At 47.3% G+C, this 20,010-nt stretch overlaps 1 protein-coding gene across 2 annotated transcripts; it reads left to right on the forward strand.

Moving 5' to 3' along the window:
• Positions 1–660: 660 nt before the first annotated feature.
• Positions 661–14,960, forward strand: ZSCAN12 (zinc finger and SCAN domain containing 12). 2 transcript variants are annotated; one of them, XM_043590571.1, is made up of 4 exons: positions 661–891; positions 1,768–2,223; positions 6,786–6,951; positions 8,931–10,825. In XM_043590571.1, exons 2-4 carry the CDS (start codon positions 1,813–1,815, stop codon positions 10,247–10,249), a joined length of 1,896 nt encoding a protein of 631 aa, XP_043446506.1. In that variant the 5' UTR covers positions 661–891; positions 1,768–1,812; the 3' UTR covers positions 10,250–10,825. The 2 variants fall into 2 exon arrangements, with proteins under 2 accessions (XP_043446506.1, XP_043446505.1); XM_043590570.1 differs by lacking the exon at positions 661–891 and adding an exon at positions 1,192–1,316 and having other exon boundaries at positions 8,931–14,960.
• The last annotated feature ends 5,050 nt before the right edge of the window (positions 14,961–20,010 follow it).

Raw genomic sequence — 20,010 nt, forward strand, 5'->3', positions numbered from 1 at the left:
GAACAGCTAGAAGGACGGTCTTGGGGCCTCCTTATGTGATCTTTGCAGTAGGGCCGTCGGGACTCTTTCTGTGGTGGCTCAGGACTCCAGGAGCAATTGTTCCAAAAAACAGTGAAAGCTGCTGCTGTCCTTAAGGGCTCAGGCTGGGAAACTAAAACAGCATCAGTTTTACTGTATTTTATTTGAGCTGTCCTCAAGCCCACTCAAGACTCAAGGGAAAATGACAGACTCCACAACTAAACAGGAAAAGCATGGAAGAATTTGTAGCCATCTTTAATTTTCCAAAACACCCTTATCCACCCAGATATAAAGCCTGGGGAAAAAATAATAAAGTTCTTTTTGGATTCTCTATATAATTGTTTAATTTTTTTTCTCCTTTCTTGCCTCCTTTTTAACTTCCCTAAAGACACCCAGCATGACTCTGAGCTAATCAAGTGTATCTATGCTCATTTTTTATGTACAAAGTAACAAAGTGATCTGACATTACAGTTTCACCATTTGAGTGAATTTTTCTCTTTTCATTTTAGAAGTAGTTAGAAGGCTTATCAAAATATCACAGGAGACGGCATTTTTTAAATGTTGGAATCACCTGGTTTATAAATTGTCCAAATGTTAGTAATAAACTAACGTCTATTCTGTGCCCCTACATCCCTGGGTTTCCCGCGTGTACGAGACAGGAACTCTGCTCCTCGGCTTCCCGTGTCTTGCCCCTCGACGCGCAGGTGTTTTCTCCTGGCACTTGCACCGGTGACGAGACTCGCAGCGCGCAGGTCGTGCCTGGGGCTGGCACCCACGCGGCGGAGCCTACAGAATCGGACGAAGTCACAGAAGGGAAGACGACAGGCCAAGACGTCCCACGAGCAGAGACGCCAAGTCCCCAACAAAACACTGGCAAGTTGACGCTAAAAATCTATAAAAAGAATTACACACATTACAAAGTGGCACCGATTCCAGGTGTGCCAGGCCTCGCTCACCGTGGGGCGGGGCAGCGGGGACGGCGGGCGGGACCGGCAGGGCCGAGACCTGCAACATTAGCCAGCTCCCCGGCCACCTGCCGCGACCCGTGGGGCCTCCGGCTGTAGCGGAAGTGCGCTCGCGCCCACCGGGCCAACTCTCGCGACCTCGTGGGGCAGCGCGGGATCCGCCCGGCGAGTGCCCGCCCCTTCCTGAGGCTGGAGCGGAAGTGCGCGCGCTCCCTCCCGGCTCGCTTCCGGCCTTTGTGGGGCGCTGTGGGCTGTTTGGGCTCCCGGCGGCTTGGACCACGTGACCCGTGGTCTCCCCGGGAGGGACCCGGCTGCCGGCCTCGGGAGCTGCAGGTGAGCGCGCTGCTGCTCTCCCCTGCCCTTCCCCGCCGGCCCGAGAAGCCGCAGGGGCGGGGAGCAGCCTTCGGGAGCGGCGTCCGCCGCCCTTTCACCTGCTGCGGGGCTGCCGCGCCGGTTTCGTGGTTTCCGCCACACGCCTGCCCGTTAAAAGAGGCCGTCTCAGTGTTTTATTATTACTTGTTTGCTCTCAACGTTGGTTGTGTTCCATTTGGTCCTCCTTTATTCTAGGGCTAAATGGAAGTGTTGCCTTTGTGAAGTCCTTAAACCCTTAGCACCTTTTACTGAATCTTTCTCTTTAACGTGTTCTTAAGTCTTTCGTATTCAGTTTCCGTGAGTGTCGTGAATTACCCTGGGGGTGGCTTGCAAAGCGCAGAAGTAAATTGTTAGAATTTGCAGTTTTCGCTTATGGTGTAGCTTGTGTTAAAAGCGACGGCTTCTCCCTCAGGTCCACCCTTGCTGGAAGCACCGCTAGAGCTTCTGCACGGCCGCGATGGCGTCGGCCTGGGCTGCGCCGGCCCACGAGGAACAGGGTGCGCTTCTGGAAGTAAAGGTGGAGGAGGAGGAGGGGTACAGGAATACCACCAGACGGGATCAGAACCTGCAGAAGAACAACACCCACAGCAGGGAGGTCTTCCGACAGTACTTCAGACACTTCTGTTACCAGGAGACGCCTGGACCCCGCGAGGCGCTGCGCCGGCTCCGCGAGCTGTGCCGCCAGTGGCTGAGCCCAGAAACACACACCAAGGAGCAGATCTTGGAGCTGCTGGTGCTGGAGCAGTTCCTGACCATCCTGCCCGAGGAGCTCCAGGCCTGGGTGCGGGGACAGCACCCGGAGAGCGGGGACGAGGTGGTGACCGTGCTGGAGGATCTGGAACGGGAGCTGGACGAGCCTGGAGAGCAGGTGAGAAAATGAGAGATGGTTTGTGATTGAGATAAGGTAAGTTACAGATTTGTAGGCCAGAGCGAAGGACAGCATTATTCCACCAAGTCATGGAAATTTGGTTAATGTAGACCTAACTTATTTATATCTTTTTTGTGGGAGGATCCTGTATTTCTGTAATGAGCTTATGGTTTCTAGTTGATGAAATGCTACTCAGAAACATTAGAAACAAGATTTATTTCATTATTATTTTTTTAATTTACATCCAAGTTAGCATATAGTGCAACAATGATTTCAGGAGTAGATTCCTTAATTCCCCTTACCCATTTAGCCCCTCCCCCCCTCCCACAACCCCTCTCATAACCCTCAGTTTGTTCTCCATATTTATGAGTCTCTTCTGTTTTGTACCCCTCCCTGTTGTTATATTATTTTTGCTTCCCTTCCCTTATGTTCATCTGTTTTGTATTTTAAATTCCTCATGTGAGTGAAGTCATATGATACTTGTTTTTCTGTGACTAATTTCGCTTAGCATAATACCCTCCAGTTCCATCCATGTAGTTGCAAATGTCAAGATTTCATTCTTTTTGATTGCCGAGTGATACTCCATTGTGTATACACACACACACACACACACACACACACACACACATACACATATATATACCATATCTTCTTTATCCATTCATCTGTTGATGGACATCTGGGCTCTTTCCATACTTTGGCTATTGTCGATAGTGCTGCTATAAACATGGGGATGCATGTGTCCCTTCGAAACACCCCACCTGTATCCCTTGGTAAATACCTAGTAGTGCAATGCTGGGTCGTAGGGTAGTTCTACTTTTAATTTTTTGAGGAACCTCCATACCGTTTGCCAGAGTGGCTGCACCAGCTTGCATTCCCACCAGCAGCGCAAAAGGGTTCCTCTTTCTCCACATCCTCGCCAACACCTGTTGTTGCCTGACTAGCATTACTGTTACTGTTAGCCATTCTGACAGGTGTCAGGTGGTATCTCATTGTGGTTTTGGTTTGTAGTTCCCTGATGATGAGTGATGTTGAGCATTTTTTCACGTGTCAGCCATCTGGATGTCTTCTTTAGAAATAAGATTTCTAAGAGAAAATGTTAAGTGAGCGTAACGGGGTGCGCAGCAGTCTCTTGGAAGGGACATCGCTTCTGTTGCAGGATACAAGTAATTAAGAAATAAGGTCTTGCAGGTATATGCACTGCTCTGCATCCATTAAAGGATTAAAAGATGGAGAAATCAAGGTCACCATCTTGGAGGAATGTGAGGTCAGAGCAGAGAGGAAGGTTCAGAGAGCAGGGACGAGATTCCTGGAGTAGTAGAGCCCAGTTAGGTCCGACACATGGGTAGTGAGTAGAAGGGTTGAGAACAGAGTCCAGGACCTTGAGTATCACCTGTGGAGTGTAGAGTCTGTTCTGTAGGACACAAGCTTCTAACCTTTTCTCTTTAAGTGAGCTTCTCTAACGCCAGGATCTAACCAAATTATGTAGAATTCTGTTCTGTTTTGTTCCAACATTGATAAAAGACAGCGGTTCTCAACCAGTGGCAATTTTCTGCCCTAAAGGGCATTTGGTGATGTCTTGGCACATTTTTGGTTGTCATAGTGGGGGGAGGTGCTACTGGCATCGAGCGGCTAAAGGGTAAGGATGTTTTGGAATATCTTATAACGTATAGGATGGCGTCTTATAACAAGGATTTTTCTGACCCAACATGTCAATAGAATCAAGACTCAGAAGTCTTGGTATGAAGAGTATAAAACAGGGAAGTAATAAAACAAGAAGTGCAACCCAGCATTGGCAAGGGGGAGGAACATGTGGCAGAGTTTGAAGATCTGAGTTTGAAGTAGAGTCAAGACGGTGAGGCTATGAAGGATGAGGCATGTCTTAGGTAAGTATTAATTGGAAACGATGATAGATTAGATGGATAAAAAAGGGAAAACTCTCTACAGAGCAATCTATTCTAGGCTAAGCGCGGGGGATTTCAAGCTTGAGAGACTAGTGTAGTTGAGGTGCTCCTAACAGAGTTCAAGGCTATCGGGGATGGTGGATTGGGGGAAAGTTCATTCGTTCAGAAGACGTTTATTGAATGTTTAATACGCACCAGGCACCATTCTAGGCACTGGAAACGCAGCAGTGCACAAAGCCCAGAAGTTGCCTCTGTCTTGTAAACAGATTCTAGTCTAATGAGAGTAGTAACCAGGTGGTGCCAGGTGGAGATAAATCCTATATGAAAACAGCAATGAAGCGGAAAAAAGGTAAACAGTGAATGAAGCGGAGACTGTGGGATTTTTGACAGACTGGTGAGGAAAGGCCTTCCAGATGGGGTGACATTTAGAGCAGAGATCAGGCTGTGCAGTCACCTAGGCTGAGGACATCCAGCCAGAGGAAATAGTGGGCAGGTGAGAATGTGCTTATCGTGGTAGAGATGCAGGAGATGAAATGAGGTAGTTAGAACGAGATCAAATCATGGGGGCACTTACAGGCCATTGTAAGGACTTTGGATCTTATTCTGAGATGGAAAGTCATTGGAGGGTTTTGAACAGAAGAGAGGTTTAATCTGACCTAAATGTTATTTATTTATTTTAATTTTTTAATGTTTGTTTATTTTTGAGAGAAAGAGCATGAGGAGGACGAGGGCAGAGGGAGAGGGAGACACAGAATCTGAAGCAGGCTTCAGGCTCCCAGCTGTCGGCACAGAGCCCAACGCGGGGCTCGAACCCACGAACCGTGAGATTATGACCCTGAGCCGAAGTCGGACACTTAACCGACTGAGCCACCCAGGCGCCCTATGACCTAAATTTTAAAAATAATCACTCCAGCCGCTCTGTTGGAAGAGTCCTAGATTAGGGTTGGTGTAGGGAGTGCAGGAGGCCCAGGGTCAAAGGTCGAAGCAGGAAAGCCTGGTCAGCACTAATCCAGGCAGGAGGTACCAGTGGCTTGAACTGTGACAGTAGCAGTGGAAGCAGCAAGATGCAGTTGGATCTTGAGGGGATTTGTTTGAACATCGCATCGTGTCACATGGGTTTGTCATTCAAGGAGATGATAAAGGCGGGGAAAGAAGAAGGTTTGGAGCAGGGGCGGGAATCTAGAGTTACTAGGTTTTTGGACGTGTTGAATTGTAGATTCCTCTTAGAACCCAATTGGAAAAGTTGGGCAAGCAACTCCACTCAGCAGAGGGAAGTGTGCTGGAAATAACAAAATTGGAGCTTGTCATAATATGGGTGATATTTAAAGCTGTGGGACAAAAGGATCGACAGGACGGTGGAAACTGAGAGGGAGTGGCCAGGGAGATGGGAAGAGAACCGGGAGAAAGAATGGCACTCCTAAGTGCGGGCAGAAGTAATTTGGTTTTAAACATGTTGTCTTTGTACTGCCCTTTCCCTCAAAGCATGCTGGGGGTGGCTGATGGAATTTCATCCTGATTTCTGAGGCCTCACCAGAGATCCAGGGATGGAAGGAAGGCACAGCTCACCGTACCGGCCATTTTCTCCTTCCAAATTTGAGGTCTGAAAACCTTTTTCTGTCTGCCTCTGAGAGCATCCTACTGACTTTGGCTCTTATTCTGGGGTCAGAAGTTACAGAACGAAGCTGTGTTGGAAGTAGAGGCAGCGTGTGGTGATTTCTTACTCCCAGAATGTAGCTATTGCAGGATTGGGGGGTAACTTGAGGGTCTGTTGTATGCCGGTGCCCCCGCAATGTGCCTCGTGCACAGTCTGAGTCATGCACGGTCTGAGAAACCACCCAGGGACATGGAGCTCCTGAACCAAGAAGCAACTAAGTGTGGCCCCCGAATCGCTGCCTTTCATACCACGCTGGGGAAATACGATTTATTTTTAAATACAAGAGGGAGTGATTCCGTGGAGGAGTGGAAGCCAGAGTGAGTGAGTTTAGGGAGCAGAGGTCAGAGGTGCAGGAAGGGATGGGGTTGAAGGCAAGAGTTGAGGTTACAAGGTACGGGCCTTGATGAAGCAAAGGCCTCTTCCTCTAAGTGGAAGGGAGTAAGTGTGTGTGGGGTGATGAAGAAAAGAGTGGGTGATCTCTGATGTGACCATGACCTTGGACAAGGAGAGAACAAGGTCATCTCCTGGCAGGAAGTGGGGGAGGAGCCTCAGAAGAGCAGAGACTGTAGGGAACGGCTTCCTCCTCCCATCCCCTGTCTTTCCTCCCTCTTTCTCCTTTGTTCCCTCTGCCTTTTTGCCTCGTTTCTCCATCATTTCTCTTCACTTACCCCATCCTTTTTTTCTTTTTCTCTTCTGTTAATTTCCCCCAAGTTCTTTTCTTGTGCTCGTTGCTTCCCTTTACCTTCTCTTCCTTCTCTCCTTCCTATTTTCTTCCTCTCACATCTCCACTTTGAGCATAAGACAAAGACGTGACGGTGGCACAGCCAGCATTTTTTAGCGGTTCAGAACAGAAGGGCGGGGTTCCTGGAGGAGGTGGCTTGTATACAGGCCTTGAAGAATGAGGCGCGTTACAGCAGGCTGATGTCTGGAAAGAAGTGCAGGTGCCGGAGAGCCGGGTGTCACTGCCTCGGATCGGATCCTATACCGTTGTTTCCTGTTGGCAGGATGAGTGTGTCCACCGTGTCCCTGTCCACACTGAGCAACAGGACACGCTCTTGCAGGAGACGGCCCTTGTGGGAACAGGACGGGAGCCCGGCATGTCCCTCCCATCCGGGGTTGCCCGGCTGAACTATGAATCTCCAGGACCTGGAGCCCAGCCGGAGGAGCAAGGTAAGGAAGACGGAGCAGCTTGGGAGGAAGGGAAGACAGGCAGGCACAGGACCTGGGGCCTCTTTAGTTCCGTGTACCGTTTCTCCTCGTCACAGTCAGGACGACCTCTCGGGCACGGACTCTCAGCTGGTTCGGTTTGTCACGCTTCAACTCTCGTTTTCTCTTCATGTTAATATTTTGTTCTCCACTTCTGCAGTATTTTATGAGGTCACTTAATTGAGTCCTTCTGATAGTTACTTTCCTTCATTCTGACTTCCCTGCTATTTCTGGCCTTTATCCTGTCAGATGGTGCTACTGTCCTCCTGCCTTCAGTAACCAGGTTTTGGCCCAGGATGTCTGCAGTTTTCAGATGGTTCAGGAGCAAGCATATATATGTGTACTCTTAGGAAAAGGAGGAACAACAGAGCAAATGTGGCGGAATGTTAAGTTGGTGAATGTGCGAAAGACCCCATATTCCTTATCTCTGTGTTCTCTACATTTAATTTTTAAAAATAGGTAAAAATTCATATAGTTCAAAGATAAAAACTTAAAGTTACCCAGTGACAAGTTTTCCTTCCACTCATTCCCTCGGCCCTCTGGTCTTCTCCCTGCCCTGAGATGAGTTGTCACTGTTCTGTTTCTTGTATGTGCTTCCCTAGAGATCTTTTTATATGTATACGTTTTTCCACATTCAAGTAAATACATTTTCTTCTTTTTATTACTAAGATGGTAAAGGTTTGCGTTTTTTTTAAAAAATTTTAATTAATTAATTTATTTATTTATTTATTTATTTAAATGTTTATTTTTTGAGACAATGCGAGAGACAGAGTGCAAGCAGCGGAGGGGCAGACAGAGGGAGACACAGAATCTGAAGCGGGCTCCAGGCTCTGAGCTGTCAGCACAGAGCCTGACATGGGGCTCAAACTCAACGGACAGTGAGATTGTGACCTGAGCCGAAGTCGGATGCTTAAGCGACTAAGCCACCCAGGCGCCCCTTAAAAAAAATTTTAAATAGAGCATGCATGCACGCACATGAGTGGGGGAAGGGCAGCAGGGGAGAGAGTCCCAAGCAGGCTCTACACTCAGAGCAAAGCCCGACTCTGGACTCTGTCTTACAACCGTGAGATCATGACCTGAGCCGAAATCAAGAGTCAGACGGACGCCACCCAGGCGCCCCATATTTTTTATTTCCTAACAGCACCTTAATATTAAAATGTATGGGTGGGGGTGCCTGGGTGGCTTAGTCAGTTGAACATCCGACTTCGGCTCAGGTCATGATCTTACGGTTTGTGGGTTCGAGCCCTGCATCAGGCTCTGTGCTGACAGCTTGCTCAGAGCCTGCAGCCTGCTTCAGATTCTGTGTCTCCTCTCTTTCTCTCTGCCCCTCCCTGGCTCATGCTCTGTCTCTCTTTGTCTCTCAAAAATAAATGTTAAAAAAAATTTTAATGTATGGGTGAACCACACAATTAACTTGTCCATTCCCCAGTTGTCCCCAGTGATTTGCTCTAACAGGTAGTGCTGTGGTGAGCGTGTGTGAGTACTTCAGTATAAATTCCCATGTGTGGAATTACTAGCCCCAAGATTAAATACAGTTGTCATTTTGATGGATATTGGCAAGTTGGTCTGTATGAAGCCCGGGTCAGTTTGCACTCCCACTGGCGATGTGTGATACCCATTTCATGAACAGTGTTCTACTGATGGGCGGAGGTGATGGGTGCAAATTGTACCTCAATACTCAAGCTTGCTTTTCCCTTATTTTGAGGTGGGCATCTTTAAGAGCTGTTGTATTTCCTTTCCTGGAAACAACTTTTCCTTTGCCCAGTTTTTATTGGATTATTGGTCTTTTCCATAACAATTTTTGGAGTGTTTTCTGTATTAGGTCTGTTCTATGTTTTAATACCATTGTACAGTCCTGCAGAAACTCTGGGTTCTTAATATGTTTTTCACCTGAATAATGAGTGTCTGATGAGGTGCAAACTAGTAACTGTGATCCATTGCAGTTTCAGGTGTTGAGACTGGAAATAAGTCCAGGGATTTAACTCTAAAGCAAGAAGTGTCTGGAGAAGCGGCACCGCAGGGGAATATGTGTAGCGGATTTGAAAGGGACATGTCCCAGTCGGCTAGGTGCAGAGAAGCGGACGGATCCGAAGCAGAAACAGAAGAGTCTTCTGGACACTCCAGGGAAGGTGAACAGTCTGCGGGTGAGGAGAACAGACTCCGTCTGACTGAACAGCAGAGGGTCTGTCCAGGAGAAAAACCTCATGAGTGTGAGGAGTGTGGAAAAGCCTTCAGTCAGCACTCGAACCTCTTAGAACATCAGAGGGTCCACACTGGAGACAGGCCCTACAAATGTGAGGAATGTGGGAAAACTTTCCGTGGGAGAACCGTGCTGATTCGGCACAAAATAATACACACCGGAGAGAAACCGTATAAATGTAATGAGTGTGGCAAAGCCTTTGGCCGCTGGTCAGCTCTTAACCAACATCAGAGGCTCCACACAGGAGAGAAACACTACCACTGTAACGAATGCGGCAAAGCCTTTAGCCAGAAAGCGGGCCTCTTTCACCATCTCAAGATCCACACGAGAGACAAACCATACCATTGTGCTCAGTGCAATAAAAGTTTTAGTCGGCGTTCAATACTCACTCAACACCAAGGAGTTCACACTGGGGCAAAGCCCTATGAGTGCAGTGAGTGCGGGAAAGCCTTCGTTTATAACTCCTCCCTGGTTTCCCACCAGGAGATCCACCACAAAGAAAAGTGCCATCAGTGTAAGGAGTGTGGGAAATCCTTCAGTCAGAGTGGCCTTGTTCAGCATCAGAGAATCCACGCTGGGGAGAAACCTTACAAGTGTGACGTATGTGCAAAAGCATTTATTCAGAGGACAAGCCTTGTAGAACATCAGCGAGTTCACACTGGAGAGAGACCTTACAAGTGTGATAAGTGTGAGAAGGCCTTCACTCAGAGATCAGTTCTCACGGAACACCAGAGAACCCACACCGGAGAGAGGCCGTACAAGTGTGACGACTGTGGGAACGCCTTCCGAGGCATCACCAGCCTCATTCAGCATCACAGGATCCACACTGGGGAGAAACCCTACCGATGTGACCAGTGCGGCAAAGCCTTCAGACAGAGGTCAGATCTTAGCAAACACCAGAGAATCCATAGTAGAGGTGCTCCCTCTAATGAGTGTGGGGAGTCGTTCAGGCAGCCCTCAGCTCGTAGGCAGCAGCGGACTGTCCACGAAGGGGAGGAGTCTGTTTCTGGGATGACCACGGGGACGCTGTGTCCCAGAGTACAGGCTGGAGAGGAATACTAGCTTGGGAGTGATTCCAACGGCAGTCACCGTTGCTACAAGGACACCTCAGACGTCTCATAAAGGGTTCGCCGTGTGCCGTGCGTGACATCGGCTGGTGTGTAGGACAGAGAGCGTAACACGAAAGTCCTCTTCTCGCCAGTTTACGGTGGAGCCTGGGGTCCGTCAGGTCACGTGTGAGCTTAGATCGGACTGCAGGACGGCAGAAGTGATCTGAGCCGCATGTCCGTGAGGTGGCGGGTGGCGGCCAGTGCTGTCCGTTCTGAAGGACGGATCACCAATGCCTGAGCGGGTCAGCCAAGATTGTATTGAAGATCGGGGTTCCGTGGGCAGATTTGGAAGGCGGGGTGGAAACCAGGGTAAAGCCCACGTAGGGGGAGGCGAGGACGCTCGGGGCTTGTGGCGCCAGTGGCAGCCTGAGGTGGGGCATCTGTTCAGGTGGGCGGTGGCGGAGATACCCTGGGAACGGCTTGGGCCGGGCTGGGAGGGCGCGGACGGTGCCTCTTACAAAAGGCACAAAGCACTTTTAATTCCTAAGATCTGCCTGTAAATTAAAATCCTTCTCTGTTTTAAAAGTGAGGGTACGCCTGCTTCTGGAGAGGGTGACCTAGCTACAGTGTCACAGGGAGGGGCCGGCAGTAGGTCTCTGACTTGTCCTGTCCCTTGCTCTCGTGGTTCTCCCCTTCAGTGCACATCAGAGTCCCCTGTGGAGTTTGGTTAAGATGCCTGCAACCCCCTCACATCCTGCTTCGTGAAGTCTGGGGCGGGGGCCGAGAATCCCCATTGTCCAAGCTCCACAGTCACCTGATTCTAAAATTCGAGGAACACTGCATTGAATCGCAGCTGCCTTCATGGTCGCCTGTGAGGTGGGGAAGCGTCAACACGGGCCACTAAACACAGGCCACTGCAGATTCTTAGCTTGGGGAAAGCTCTGAAGGACAGGAGTGAACAGGGAAATTAGACGGCCATCCAGCATCAGGGGCTTCAGGATGGCCTTTCCACCTTTTCCAACTTAAGTCTTAGGAAATCGGAGACTGACCTACATTGTGAGGCACCCAGGGGTCACCAGAGCACAAGGCTGTGTGTTAGGGGACAGTACTGGTGTTCTGGTTTGCTCCTAACCTCTGTTTTTTCCCAGCTTCTGTTCTGAATTCCCTAATAGTTGCTCTTCAAAACTGGTTTACAATTTTTTGGTTTGTATACCTTCTTGAGCACATAAAAGAGCCAAAGATTAGTGACTCTATCCCTTGAGGCTTGTGCAAAAACATCAACCAAAAGCTAGTTGACCGGACTCCTGTATCACTGAGTAAGCAGTTCTGTTGTAGACGAGGGCCTGTGACTCAGTCGTGGACAACAGGCACACACACGTGGCTCCTGCTCAGTTTATCTTTTCTTTTTTTTCTTTTAATGTTTATTTATTTGGAGAGGGAGTGAGAGAGAGGACTCTGCACTGACAGTGCAGAGCCCGAGGAGGGGCTTGAATCCACAGCCCTGGGATCATGACCTGAGCTGAAATCCAGAGTCAGATGCTTAACTGACTGAGTCACCCAGGCACCCGGTTTATCTTTTTATTTACAGAGATTATTTTTAATCTTCATTGACATGTCCTCTGATTTCCTTCCCTTTGTACCTCACCGCAACAGGCCCTACAACTTCTGGGACTGCCCCCACCCCCCCTCCCCCAGATCATCCCACACAACTCCGGGATCCTCTTCTCCCCACACCTCTCGCTCCTTAGTGGGCCTGAAGTGGTGAGACACACAAGGGACAGGGGAGAGACGAGGGTAGTTGGCGTCTTTACTCCTAACTGCCATTGTGTCCAGCTGCCATGTCTATCCTGTTTCCTCCCCACTACTGTATGTACTCTGCCCCCCTTTCCCAACGGCCCCCATCTCTTGCCCCTGTGTCCATCACCCTATCCCGAACATAGTATCATCACTGGTTGGAACCAGAAGTCCCTGGAGAAATTGATATGTTCTAGCTTCTAAGCTTTAAGTGTGAGCACATTTTCATAATAGAATAATAATAATAATAATAATAATAATAATGTATTAGTACTATAATTTAGGTACATTGTGTGTCAGATTTGCTTTTGGGATTGCAATTTCTGTGACTAAGGGAAAACATCCTAAGTTGACAATAGAGGAAAGCAAATGAACATTTGAAAAACCGCTCACTCTCAAGTTGAGGACCCTTGAGGTGTTATATCCTAAGACCAACACTGGAGCTGCACACAGAAGGCGTTGAGGCAGCTGGGGTTGGGTACCTCCTTTTTTACCTCCAGAAAACTGAGTTTGTTTCCCTGAGTGAGGCTGGGGGCTCTCAGCCGGGTGTGTTCCTGTTCTCTTCCCAGCTTCCCCTGCCATGCGTCTCTCACTCTTGCAAGCTCTTTGATGGAGGGGATGTTGCTTAGAGATAAGAACCCAAATGAGAATGTCCTTCAAATGCTGTCCATGCTTGTCACCTTGCCTGATTTCAGACATGTTATCCGGACTGAAGTTACTCTTCATAGTAACCTCAAACCTCTAATCTTACTGCTCACTGGAACACGACTCTTAATTTAAACTTGCTTTTGGCTCTCAGTGCTGTTATCTGGGTTCCGCCCTTCATCTGCTGTTAAACATATCCGCTCAGGGCAGACATGTTCTTCCATTTGCCTCTAACACCTTTATTTGCTTAATATGAATGAACCCTAGACAAAGATCCAGAATAGTGGGATATGCCTATCATATAGGATACAGTTCATAACTTGGTTAAAAATAAAGGGGGAGGTTTTGTTCTGGTTGTTTCTTAAGCTTAAATGTAGTTGCACTACCAAGAAAAGGTGAGTGACCTGGCGTTTCCAGGTAGACGTCAAAGGGGCTCAAACTATCCAGGATAAGAAAATAGAGTAGAATAATTGGAGCTAAATGGGCAACACAGGAGTAGAAGACCCTGAGGGGCAAGTGGAGGATGTGACCGAGGTTAGACATGGAATTGGGGAGTGCGGTGCACAGAGAATGCCTCACAGTGAAGTCCACGGTACGTCGTTCTGAATAGAAGGTAGATGTAGAACAGTGACAGGCTCTAGGCTCGTTTGAATAGCTTATCTTCGCAGATTTTGAAACCATCAACAACAGGTGGCAGGATGGAAAGGAAAAAGGACACTGAAGCAAGTCCAAGGTAGAAATGTCAGTCCAGAGTAGTGACATAACAGCCAGCTTGAGCAATTGGTGCAACACTCGAATGATGAATCGCGAAGCGGTGGCTTGGGAATAACATTAAGGATAAGAGTGAGATTGACTGGCTTCTCTTTTCTGATTGATTCAAAGTAAACAAGATACTCAGTGTTTAAGACAAAAAGCTCCTGTAGGGTTTGGGGGAGAATCAAATTGCTAAAGCAGTGAAAAGTGAAGGAGGCTCAGGATGAAAAGTAACGTGACAAACAGGAGCTCCAGGGGGTGTAATAGGGGTTGCAAAGGGAAGAAAGATGGGCCTCCTCCAAAAGAAACCTCAGTTGTAGGAACAGGCTCCTGGAATTTTAGGTATGAGGTAAAGCTAATGCAGAAAAAGTGGGACTGAGCAGGGCTCCAAATTGAGACATGTCCGCTGTGTGTTGAGGGCAGAGGTGGAGAGCACAAAGGTACCAGAACGTGGAGCAGCTCCACTCCCGTACCCTGAATGGAAGTAGCCTCTTGTTACATCCCATAGATGATCTGTTCCAGAACTCTTACAGTCAGAGTCCTTATTGGCCATCTTTTGGAGTCAAGAAAAGGATTTGTTAGTAGCATGTAACATTAACAGCTTATTAAGGGCCAGGCATTACTAAAGTGCTTGCCATGGTTTTATTTTTAGCTGTGAATTGGAGGAGTTGAAGCTGCCTCAGGTCACAAAGTTGGAATGTGGTGGGGTCAAGATTTGAAGGCCAGCGGCCCGGTTCCAGAACCCATGCTTCCTTGTCTAGTTCAGTTGAAGGAACCCTGTGTTGCAGTCGTAATCAAGTAATTATCTGGAAAATCTATCACTATTCTGGAAGATACTTCAGAAACCCCAGAGTCCTGGGTCCAAACACCCAAGGCTAATAATACCACCACCACCCTCTCTGCATACCAACTCTTGGATGAGGTTTGGTCAGCATAACATGAGCCCTAATTCTTGTTGCCTCACAAGGAGGGTGCCTACAGGAGACATTTCCGCTAAAAATGGGCTCTTTAGAGAAAGGGATCCCCCTCCTGGCTTAGAGCTAAAATTCACTCTGACAGAATAGGAGATTTTTGGCAGTCTCCATTGATGCACATCAGAAAGCTATCCCGTTTTGGATCTACCCAGGAGCCCAAATGGATCTCTTCTATGTAGCTAATACCACTTCTAGGATGAAAGAAACCATCATTATTATATAAAGTAGTTCTTTCAGGTGCCTGTCCTGTCCCCACAGCCCAGAATTTGAGCAACAAGTCCTTGTTCAACTTGGTGATAATCATGTGATGACCTTTATTTTCAACGTCCATCCTTTCGCACTGAAAAGTTCTGTCACAGCTGCTCTAGCAGTTCCTTTTATTGGCATTTCTGTAGATCCTGCCATTCCAAATACTGGGTATAATTGGTAAGGAGTCCTTGCACATTTTTTACACACGTATTTCTGTAAATATAGGGAGAGTATATACGTATGAATATATTTTATAAAAATGTGTGTTGTGTATGTTTTATACATACAATAGGATTTTGACAAGGCCAACCGTGATGAGTATTTTCAGCTTCTCAGTTGATCAGCTCCTTAGCTCACGTAAGATCGCCATTGAAAGCCAGGAGTTTTCCCTTGATTTCATGGAAACCATTGATTCTCACCCATGGGTCTGAACGCCCATCAGCCCATCAGTCAAGGCTTGTCTTCCACCCGTCTCAGTTGAAGGTGGTCTTTGGGTAGGTCTTTAGCCTAAAAGGCCTGGTCCTGGATGTCCCAAGGGCTTTCTAAGTGAAGGTTACTAGTAACCAGTAACCAAACTGTACTAGTTAGGTAACTGTACTAGAAGGTAACTAGTACCTAGTAACAACCAAGGGTTAGGTGTTTATTGGTTCCTCTCTAAGCCTGATACGCACATTTTACTTTTTGAGCTAGTGCTTCGGTGTGCCTACTTCACTGAGATACTTAGGAGCAGGTATCATCATTTCATACCCGCTAAAAGTGGCAGCTTACAGTTTACTGTAAATTCCAGCTGAGTGAGTTTGGGCAAGCGGTTTACTAGCCTTGTGTCTCACTTTCCCCTTGGGGAACGTGGCAATAGTACCACCATCTCCTGGGGCAGTTAGGTGGGCTGAGTGGGTTACACGCGAAGCACTTGGACGGCGCTTAGCGCCTCTGAGGTGCTGTACGGCCGTTTGCGGCGTTCGGTCACCGGGAGCGCCCGCCGCAGAGGTCACCTGTCCCCGCGCGCAGTTCCCCCAGGACTGGTGCCAGGTGCGGCACCCAGTCACGCAGTCACTGTCCTCCGTGGGGACAGGCCTCCCCGAACGGGAGGGGGAGGCCTCCCCGTGGTTACCGGAGATGACGCAGCCCAGGTTCGCGCCCTTTGTCTTCGGGGGTGGGGGAAGGCGGCTCTGGCTCGGTCGTGCGACGGGAGGTGGGCCCCGCCGGAATGCTCTGCGGGGCGGGGACTCTGCCAGGCAACCACCGAGAGGAGAAAGCCTCCAGATTCCTAGAGGAGACCGGCGGCGCCGCGGCTGGGGCCCCGCAGCTGACCGGGAAGCGCGCGCTCCGCCGGCCTCGGCGCGCACCTGTATAGGGAGAGGGGGCGGTGCACCTGCGCGCGCCGGGCTGGCTCCGCCTCTGACCCGGCATCTGGGACTGCGGGGGCGGGGGGCGGGGGACGGGGGGGCTTCGGTCAGACTTCAGGGTTCCAGGGGAAGTCAAGGATGGCCTCCGAGTTTTGAATTGTATTAGGATACCTTGGCTGTGGGACAGTGGGAGTGGCTGGGGAGGTGATCTGACTCACGACTAGAAGCCACTTCCCGGTTATGTGATTTAGCAAACGATTTGATCCCTCTGTGCCACAGTATCATTCAGCTGTCAGTGGAATTATAATAGTGTCTACTTAAATAAGCAAATTTGTAGTCACTTTTAAATAAATATTAGCTGTTATTATTTTCTCATTTCTCATGTTATCCTCTTATCATTTACTTGGGATTCTCTGGGAAGAACCGAAGGGAAGAGCGTCATGGTCTTTCTAGCTTTATTAACTAATATTTAGGAAGTAAAAGATTTTAGCATAGGGTGCTAGCTAATAATTTGCAAAGCCACTCCCACTCTTCTAATGTATTTAGCTTCCTAACAAAGTTCCTTTTTCTTTCAGTGCGTTGTCTGAGTAGTGAGTTCTTGAGTAAAAAAAGAGCTTAACAAAGTTTAGAGGTTTTGTTAACAATGTTATTTTGTGTCCCAGGAAGAAGACCGACTACAAGGAAATACTTCTGAAAAACCAGCGTGAACCTCAAGCTGGAGTGAATCTTCTCCTGAGTGCTCTCATTCCAGAATGGCGTTCCTCCTGTGGGAAGGTCCCTAACGTGACTGATGGCCGAGGGAGAGGGCTGTGCCTGGGACCACGCTGACAAAGAAGTCACGGATATTCCTTCAGACTTTTAAGTTGCTACTACCCAAGATAGCTGCCTGCCCCCCACCCCGGGGCTGCCGGACGACTCAGAGAACTTTACTTGCAGGTGCTGAGATCAGAGACAGACCAAGGAGCAGGTGCTGAAGTAGGTCCTGACACCTACCTAGGGAGCTGCACAGTTAGGCAGGGATAATACCCAGAATGTGGAGAAGAGGCATCACTTGTGCTGGAGAAGTTGGAGACAGCTTGGAGGGAAAGCCATCGGGTGGAAAGGGTCGGGATAATCGCTTATGTTATGGCTTGACTAGTGAAAGCCTTCTGGAATGGCGCAGAAAGCAGTAAAGCTGAACTGTAGGATCCACCATATGTCTCTGAAGCGAAAACCCAGCGCCTCCCTCGGGGCTTTAATTCCCCCTGGTATTTGTGCACACCGGGAAACTTCCGATGTTGGGTTGTTGGTTGAGTGTTTTTACTGAGTGTTGAACTTCAAATTCAGTTTTCCAAGACCAGCTTCATCCTATTGGCTCTAGAGTCCAGGCTAAAGGATAGAACAAGATATGGCAGAGAAAGTACTTCGGAATCCGAGGCTTCACATGCAGCCTGTTGAAACCCAATTTTAGTTTGACTTTCATCATTATTGCCTTTTGAAACAGAAAGCCAGTGAGAAAGGGTGTCTGCAGAGAGAAGAGATCCTTGAAAAGAAGCTTCTTGGGTCTCTCATTAGTTCATGTCCTTTCCCTTGAAAACTTGCCCCTGTCTCCTTGTTGTCTGCCCAGTTCTTTAGGTGGAAACTCAGCTATATTTGTGAACAGTTTTGTTGTTTGGTTTGACCTATTCAGCTACTTTACTTCAAAGTGCTGCTTTCTTATGTTTTAGTCCTGAACATTACTGGAAAAATTATTTTTCCTGACTTTAGTTTTTCCATATCAAAATAGTATGTAATTTTGAAACATTTTCCCATATCAAAACAGTGTGCATTTTATAACTGAAACCTAGCTATTGCTTCAAGTTAACTTTTGTCATATCCCACTATTCATTGATTCACTCAACCAATATTTGTAGAGCATTTATTTATCTGTAGTAGTGGCCTAGGTACATTTCAGTTGGTATAAATGATCCTTTTAAGTAGTCCTAACAAATTAAAATTTCTCTTGATTTCATTATGTTCTATTTTTTATCTCTGGATTCAAACTGATCTCTTCTTAAGTTTTTTGATTATACCTTCCTGGTTCTTTGTCACATTTTGTGGGAAAATCCTCCTTGCTCTTCCAAACTTTCTGCCCAGCTGTCTCTTCTCACTCAAAGTGGAACCTCACGTGCCTTTTTGGGCACTTTGCCAACCTGAGATGACAGTTTAGACACATAAAGGCGTGTACTTTAAGTCAAACTGGGTTTTACCTTTGTCACTGTTCTTCATTTTTAGTCTCATTATCTCAGCAGAAGACACAACTGACATTTGAATTATCTGTGCGTTTTTTTAGATGGTTATCCTAAGAATAAAAATAAGGACTTGTTTCCAATTCTGCAGATGTGAAATGCTGTGGTGGGATCTCTCTAGAACTGCAACATCTATGCAGTAAGTGTAGTAGCAGCTTTAGTAACTGGTGAGTCCTTACTCCGCATCAGGGAACACAGGTGCCGCAGAGAACCTCCTTGAGGGCAACAGGTTTGGAAAGGCTTTTCTTTGTAGCAGGTCCCTCCTTTCCTGCCAGGGGATCCTCCCCAAGGAAAAGTGCTCCGTGTTAGGAGTGGGGGCATGCTTTCGTGTATTGTGGCCTTATTTTACATCAGAGAATCCACACAAACGAGAGACTGCATAGATGTGGTGACTGTGAGGAGGCCTTCATTCAGCACAGAACCTCAACGAACTGTACGTGAAGGAAATGGGAACACCTTGGCCCAGAAGTCAGGACCGACTGCACCAGAGAGTCTACGCAGGAGGGAGATCTTGTCAGCGGGATGCATGTGGGCATGCTTTGCGTGGAATCACCAGCTTTATCATTCAGCAGTGGAGAATTCGCACTAAAGAGAAACCCAGACAGTGTGAGGAGTATGGAAGTCTTCAGGGTGGTTCCACCTTGGTAAACATCAGTGAATCCGTATGAGAGAGGTTCTTATAAATGGCAGGATCACAGGAAGTTGTATGGGCAGAGACCAAATCTCAACAACAGAATCTCCACAGTATTGAAAAATTAATTTAATGTAAGTGCACAGGTTCCATTCCCCATGGAATGGGTATTCTTAATTGCCCAATTTGGCCAATAAAAACATTTGGTGGATGCCTCAGGTCAAGAAAAGGAAAGGTCAGCAGTTCTTTCTTGCTATCTAGAGGAGTCTGTAGATGTGAGCAACCAGGAATTTTGAAATGAGCTGCTCACCTGCATGTCAGGACTTGGGACACTGTCTCCTGCGTGACAGTGCACACTGGGGACATGTTTCTCCCAGGTCTGCTCTTCTCAGAGCTTCATTGAACAAGAGCAGTCTACTGTCTACTGTGGTCACTTTATTTTACTTGTTTATGGGCTGAATAGGTTTGTGTCTGTACCCCAGGACACACAAATCACATTTATAAAGTTTCAGTACATGTAATGAAGAACCACGTCATTAATTTGTTGGATGCTCCCCTAAATTTGGGACTGCTTCTGTGTTCTCCAGCATAAGGCTGTGCAAGTATCCTTCAGAGTATATATTTTCCAGCTTTGGTTTAATTGTTGTTGTTGTTTTTAAGATAGTGAAATTGAGAAATAATGATGAAGATATTTCCCCTTATAGATAATACATTATATAATGTGAAGGCTAATACTTTATGTAACTTGCTTATTATCCTTTTCAGTTCGGAAACAAACTAAAAGGGGAAAAGATGTTTAGAAGCTTTTCAGCAAGTTGTTAATATAGCCCAATCTCTATGAGAGAGAATGAGGCTTATGTATTTTATACTAGGTTACTAAACACAGGAATACTTAGGAATATAGGAATTTAGGAATTCCTAAATATAGGAATAAATATAGATTTTAAAACTTTGCAATGATTATTTCAGAATTCTGAGTGTATTTGCTGTACATCCCTATTTTTTTTTTCTGCATAGGTATTACAGTCCATTTAGTAGATGGACTGCATTCTATAAAAGGTCTTTTTAGCATCTATAGAAATCACATTTTTTTAAAATTATTTTTTAACTTCATT

Source organism: Prionailurus bengalensis, chromosome B2 (assembly GCF_016509475.1).
Source record: "Prionailurus bengalensis isolate Pbe53 chromosome B2, Fcat_Pben_1.1_paternal_pri, whole genome shotgun sequence".
NCBI classification, from domain to species: Eukaryota; Metazoa; Chordata; class Mammalia; order Carnivora; family Felidae; genus Prionailurus; species Prionailurus bengalensis.

Bases quoted from the DNA above. Each gene is read 5' to 3' on its own strand.
- ZSCAN12 (XM_043590571.1), top strand. From the start codon at position 1,813: ATGGCGTCGGCCTGGGCTGCGCCGGCCCACGAGGAACAGGGTGCGCTT. The intron at 2,224-6,785 runs GTGAGAAAATGA...TCCTGTTGGCAG, and splicing joins TGGACGAGCCTGGAGAGCAG to GATGAGTGTGTCCACCGTGT. The intron at 6,952-8,930 runs GTAAGGAAGACG...GATCCATTGCAG, and splicing joins AGCCCAGCCGGAGGAGCAAG to TTTCAGGTGTTGAGACTGGA.